The sequence below is a fragment of the Sinocyclocheilus rhinocerous genome, unplaced genomic scaffold (genome assembly GCF_001515625.1).
Source record: "Sinocyclocheilus rhinocerous isolate Xijiao unplaced genomic scaffold, SAMN03320098_v1.1 scaffold44, whole genome shotgun sequence".
Taxonomy (NCBI): Eukaryota; Metazoa; Chordata; class Actinopteri; order Cypriniformes; family Cyprinidae; genus Sinocyclocheilus; species Sinocyclocheilus rhinocerous.
Genome location: NW_015631022.1, coordinates 1,464,701 through 1,471,574, shown reverse-complemented (window position 1 = coordinate 1,471,574; position 6,874 = coordinate 1,464,701). Strand labels below are relative to the sequence as shown.

At 38.6% G+C, this 6,874-nt stretch overlaps 1 protein-coding gene across 2 annotated transcripts in view; it reads left to right on the top strand.

The window, feature by feature from the left end:
* The window catches only part of LOC107741067 (peroxisome proliferator-activated receptor gamma coactivator 1-beta-like), a 49,785-nt gene extending 46,469 nt beyond the window's left edge, over nucleotides 1–3,316 (top strand). For both annotated transcript variants that reach the window (XM_016553655.1, XM_016553654.1), the window contains 2 exons: nucleotides 575–1,424; nucleotides 3,234–3,316. In XM_016553655.1, the coding sequence (XP_016409141.1) occupies nucleotides 575–1,424; nucleotides 3,234–3,313 (930 nt within the window). In that variant the 3' untranslated portion in view covers nucleotides 3,314–3,316. The remainder of the gene's footprint in view (nucleotides 1–574; nucleotides 1,425–3,233) is intronic.
* Nucleotides 3,317–6,874: the final 3,558 nt, after the last annotated feature.

Below are 6,874 nucleotides of genomic sequence, written 5' to 3'. Positions count from 1 at the left end.
AATAAATATACACAGTACACATACATATATTATGTAAACAAAAAACTTTTATTTTGTATGCGATTAATCGCGATTAATCATTTGACAGCACTAATTTCTGATTATTATCAATGTTGAAAACAGTTGTGCTGCGTCATATTTTTGTGGAAACCATGCAAAAAAAAATTCAGGATACTTTGCATACTTGAACATAAATTTCAAAAGAACAGCATTTATTTTAAATCTAAATCTTTTCTAACATAACATATATGTCTTTAGTGATACTTTTGATCAATTTAATGTGTCCTTGCTGAATAAAACTATTAATCTTACTGAGCCCAAAGTTTCTGAATAGTAGTGTACATTTTAAATGATTATTTCTCTTATTTATGTCCTTTACAGTATTGCTGTTGACAGCTTTTCATTAAAGTAGTAATTCACTTGACTTTGTGTGTAACAGTGATTTTACCGCTCTGCTTCACGCAGCATGATAAAATCAAGTAATGCACAACCTCTTGAGCCTTATTGCTTTATTACATTTCAGTTGTATTTAATATCAAAAGATTAAATGAAACGTCTCCTCCTCCCTCCGCAGAAGGACAAATCAAGCACACAGGAGCGCAAGCCACGGCCGGCGAGGCCCTCCGGTCGTCTTTGCACTGAACTCCACCGCCACCTCACCACCGCGCAGGAGGCTGAGGAAGAGGAGGAGGAGGAAGATGAAGAGGACAGTGAGTCGGAGGAGGAAGAGGAGGAGTCGTCCGGCAGCGAGGGCGAGAGCATGGTGTGTGTCGAGCCGGCGAAGCCCCAGTTCTCCTCGGAGAAAGAACTGCACTCTGTAGTGGAGCTCATCAAATACATGCACACGTACTGCCTGCCCATACGCAAACAGGCCAGCTGGGATCGCAAAGAGCGTAAGGCCAAGCCCGAGAGCTCGCAGGTCCCCCGCAGCCTTCCTGTGAACCCTCCGAAACCGGCTCCCCAGACCAGGCCGAGGGCTCCTTTCACTCGCCGCAGGGAAATCAAAGCCCACTCCCTGCTGAAGGAGCTGCTAGAGGCCGTCAGCTCCTTTGACGTAAGCAAGCCTTACAGAATGCACAGCCCCCCTTATATCCACTGCAGAGGGGCCATGGCTCGGCTCGGCGCTGACCTTTCTTCCTCCCCCAAAGCCGAACCGAAAGACTCGGACTGTGAGAGCTCGCAGAAGAGCCCCGAGCCGGAGGAAGGCTCCTTTTCGGTCAGGCGTTCTCGCCGGCTGGCCTCCTTCCCCAGCCGCTTCGCTAAGAGAGTGCGTGTGAACTGCGGCCAGTCAGAGCCTAGTGTTGGGCAATCGAGCGAAGAAGAGAACGCGGTCAAACATCCTCCCGCTGAGCCTCCTTCTGATATAAGCCAGAAGAGCAGCTCCCACAAGGCGTCTGAAGCCCGTAACCCCTGCTACAGTGATGGTAAGACATGAGTCATTAGAAATATACTGCACTCCTTAAAGTACAGGTTCACATGACAACAACACTCACACTCTTTTGCCTCTGAATCTGTTATTTATTAAAAAAAAATTTTTGTGTAATTCATGATTCATGGTATATGCGGTTGCTGAATTAAAATGTAACCAAATATCAGTTTAGATTTATATTAGGGCTGTCAAAATTAACTGGTTAATTGTGCAATTAATTTTTTAATTTTTTTCAGATTAACACGCAGCATCCATTTTTTTCCTGGCATCATTTCACTAGTGTTACAGTAGACTTTAAGAGCATGCTATCAAGCATGATAAGATGCAAAAGAGAACTTAATTAGGTTCTGGCACCGAAAAATGCATTTAATAGTAGGGATGTAACGATTCACTCAACTCACGATTCGATTTGATTCACGATTTTGATTTCACGATTCGATTCCATTCAGAATTAAATAAGTAACACAAATAAAATAAATATCTTCATATAAACATAATAAGGCGTTGTCTGTGCTCTTTCCATTTAACATTAGAGGCAACCACTGCATTTTAATCATGATCCAAACAAAGATGCTGCATACATGCAACATGAGCAGTTTTAATCTAAATTACATTGTATAATTTCGAAATTTGAAGCAAAAACAGAATGGTTTGACTTCAGTTTTGTGAAACTATACATAAAAAATATCTGCATGAAACAGAAACAGCAGACGAGCTGAATGAGACGCAGATGCACTCTCTGCCAGCAGGTGGCGCTTAAAGCGTTTCCTTGGTTTCCGCTGTAAACAAAGCAGCGCTGCACTTATGAACTTTAATATGCATTATACACAGGCAAGATGAAAATAAAAAATACCATCTAAACTTGACAGTAAGTTCCCCTCAGACATACATTCATATAAACTACCCCTAATTGAATCGCGATTTGTTTAGCATCTCAACCGATTTGAATCGTCACATATTGGAATCAATTTTCAACCGGCTCGCGGTTAATCGTTACATCCCTATTTAATAGAGATATCAGTAGCAGTATTGGTCAATATCAATGATACTGGCCTTCATTAATAATAGGCTACTTAGTAAAAAAGATGCCATTAAACACATATTTAAAATATACCATCTTTATGTTGTTTCTACATTCATTAATTTGAAAACTTAATGTGAAATTATGACAATATAAATTTAAAAAAATATTATATTAATATGCAATTAATTGCGATTAATTACAAAAAATGGGTGATTAGTTAAATTTTTTAATCGATTGACAGCACAAATTTATATCAAGTGTAAATTTGATATTCATCTGTCTTGAGATTGAAATTTAAAATGTCTCATTGAATGACTGAAAAATAAAATAATTAAATGTGAATGAATATTAAAATATAAATATTTAGAAAACGTGTGGTCACACTGTTAGTGCACACACAGGAAGTCATATTTTCTTGTCACCTAGCAAAATAGCATTATATGAATTGAATAATAAAATAAAAATACAATTTTTTTTTTTTTTTTACTTCATCTTTCTTTAAAAAAAAGTTTTGTTTTTTTTTCATTTTTATAGATATTTACATATATAATTTATATCATTTAGATTTATATATTTGTATTTGCCAGTAAATTTGAACTTTCAATAACTTTTTTGTTTGGTAGTTCTTTGCATCTATTTAGTGATGCTTTTAAGAACCCAGTAACCAAACAACCTGTAATGTGCCATTAAGCATGATTTTTATATTCAGAGAGCCAGTTTAGCAACTGCGAGCTCTGCTGAGATCTCTAACTGTGATGCTGTCTGTTGTTCTGATTGCAGAGAAACGCTCCTGCCTCTGTCTGCCGCTGGCATCCAAATCCAACGGGTGTGTGTTCCATTCATATCTAATCTGTTCTTGAGCCCTGGAACACTTCCAGGCCGACAGTTTAATGCCCGTTGTGCGCTGCGACTAATAACAGAGCGTTTGGTGATATTCGAGTGCGTTTGGTGGTGATTAATGAGTGTGTGTTTTCCAGGCCTGACTCCCCCCACCACACCCCCCCATAAACCAGTGGAGGACGAGCTCTTCAAACCCGACGGAAAAGCTGAGCTCACCACCAAGAGCTCGTGCCTGGCGTGGGCGCACATACGCAAGCTCCCAGAGCAGACGGAGCTGTACGCCCAGCTGCGCCGGATGGGCCAAACGGGCGACACAGACTCTAAGGGCGGGACGCAACGGGCGTACGGGGACCACGATTACTGCCTGTTGGGTCAGGGAGAGAATTGCAAGACGACGACGATGTCTCAGTGCCGTGTGGAGGTGCATGAGGAGGAGATGGCTGTGAAGGACGGGGAGATGGAGGGACAGGAGGAGTGGCTCCTAGCCAATTGCCAGCAAAGGACTGAGGCTGATTCGCCCGTGGCGTTGTCCTCACCCGGTCCAGAGCAGACCAGTCGGCCCTCACCTGGCCGCTCTCCCACCCCAGAGCTGGATGCCCAGTCCCCAGTTTCCTGCTCGCCCCCCTCCCCCGACTGCAAACTCCCCTTCAGGTACTGAACGCTCCTGTGGGTTTTCCATCCTTGTGTTTTGTTGAATTCCGAAATGTTGAACTTCTGACTTTGAAAAGTGCAATAGGATGTGTGTATGATGTCTAGAGTTCTATCAGGAATCTGATTCCCTGACCATTTTCAAGCGACAGCTGAAAACGCATCTCTTTTGTCAATATCTGACTTCATCCTAAAAAAAATGTTTCTAGCTTGTACTTATTTGAACAATGCTTGAAACTTGGTATTACGAGCACTTCCTGTGTCTATTTGTCTCTTGAATCGCTTGATGTATTTGGATAAAAGCGTCTGCTAAATGAATAAATGTATAGCTGCCCACCGAATAGTCGATTAAACGTTAGTTGACGAGAAGAGGCTTAGTCGACCGATTTTTTTTTTGTCAGATCATGAATGCTAATTCTGTCATTAATTATTCAACCTCATGTCGTTCCAAACTCGGAAGACCTTTGTTCATCTTCGAAACTCATATTAAGATATTTTTGATGAAAGCCGAGAGCTTTCTGACCCTGCATAGACTGACACGTTTTATGGCCCAGAAACATATTAGGAACGTCGTTAAAATAATCCATGTGACATCAGTGGTTCAACCATAATGTATGAAGCTACAAGAATACTTTTTGTGCGCAAAAAAAGAGAAAAAATCGTTGAATAAAGTTCTTATTTTTGTTTTCTTTGCGCACAAAAAGTGTTCTCGTAGCTTTTTAACATTACGGTTGAACCACTGATGTCGCATGGACTATTTTAAAGGGGTCCTATTATGCTTTTTCACTTTTTCAACTTTAGTTAGTCTGTAATGTTGCTGTTTGAGCATAAAAAAGATCTGCAAAGTTACAAAGCTCAACGTCCACTTCAAAAGGAGATATTTTATTTTTTAATTATTTAATTTATTTTTTACTTTTCAAAAACTACAACGAACGACTCGTTTGGACTACAACGCATATTTTCCGGGATTTGTAATATCACAAATATCGACGAATGGGACAAGATCTGGTTGAGCTGCACTAGAGAAGGCAACGAGTGTTATCACTATGTCGGAGACACGCTAGCTTTCCCAAGGCAGACGAACTTAGAGCAGGAAGCGTTACATCGATCTGGGTAAGAGAACACAGAGCTTCCTGTCTCTTTAATGTTGTCTTTGCATCAGACGTCTGGTGCTCTGTTCTGAGTCAGATGAAGTCAGAGGAAGGTGTCTTCTCATTTCTAAGCTAATAAATGGCCTAATTCGACTTCATTTGCATTTAAATGGAAAAAAAGACTTTTTGTTTCTTGGTTGACCCACTTGAAAAAGCAGGGTGCAGTTTTAATTATAGTCAGGCCAGTGCGCCGCAGTGCTTGCTATTGACTAAATAACGTGTGAAGTCAATGAAAAAGCTGCTTGCTTGGTGATTTGTTCATTTTTAAATACGACTCATCGTCTAATTCTGTGTGCTGAGTCAGATTATATCTAGTCTATATCAAAGTTTGGTTAAAAAGGTGAGATAAATGCTGTCGACGGTAGTGGTGAAATGATAATATGTTTTGTAAATGAATGATGCTGGGGTTTAGGTCAGAGATTCTCCACTGGTTTTGCTTCCCAGCACATTTCAAAAATGGTTTATCCTTCAAACGTAAACAAAAAATGAATCAAATATTGAAATCAATTCAAAATGCACAGGTTCATTATGCATATTTGTAACATGACATGCATACACTGAATAGGAAAACTGAGATTTGTTGAAGTCAGTTGAGAAATGCATAAACAACAGCACAAGTGGGATTTGTCATCCTAAAATATAATATAACAGACACTGGGCCAAGTAATTAATAAATGATAAAAAATAATTTAGGGTAACTAAAATAAAGCTAGATAAAAGAAAATACAAATAATTCATGAAAAACTTGAATAGAAATAAAAAACATGACAAAATGACAAAAAAAAATAAATGATAAATACAAAATTAAAAAAGCATGACAAAATAAAACAAAATAAAAATGACAAAAGCATACAATAAAATTACTAAAACAAACTAGAATTTAAATTATAAATAAAAATATTAAAAAGCTCATTCAAAATGTATAATTACTATAATTGCATATGAATAACACTTACCAAGTGGCAGGTAATTTTGCTCCAGTATTTGGTAGAGTTTACGGGAAGCATTTTTTTTCTTTTCTTTTGAATCAAGTTATCTTTCTATTCTATGCATGATTATAGTATTTTTTTGTATTTTATTATGCTACTTGTATAATAATATAATATATTTTATAGAATGTATCTGTAGAACTCATTTAATAATTTAGCAAGATTAATTTAGAGAGATTATTGCACAAAATTATATTATTATAAAATATAAACTATTAAGTAAAATATATCCATCAATAGGTATCATATCATGGTTTTGTTTTGCTGTTACAGAAAATCTATAAACACGCAAACATCTGTAAACTGTAGTGCTGTCAAACGATGAATCGCGATTAATCGCATCCAAAATAAAAGTTTTTGTTTACATAATATATGTGGGTGTAATGTGTATATTTAATATGTATATATAAATACAAATGCATACATGTATATGTTTAAGAAAAATATGTTATGTTTATACTGCATCGCTGACACGCGCCTTACCACGCCTCCAGCGTCACGCCCCGTCCCGGACTCGCCTCAGCACCTCAAACAAGGCACTTCTTCATGTTTACATTTTGAACATTGGAATAAAAAAATAGACCTTGTCACTTCTAACTGAGGATCGGAGGACAATGGGGCGGGAGGATTACAAAGGAACAGAATCAGATCTGAGACACCGGACACAAGTGCTGCTTCTCGTGTGTGTTTGATGCCATTCGTGACGTTGCGAGCGGCTCGGGCTTCATAGCAAAACGCACTCTTTTCCATCGGTTGTTGTGACGTGCGTGTGCTTTTTTTTTTTTTTTGTACC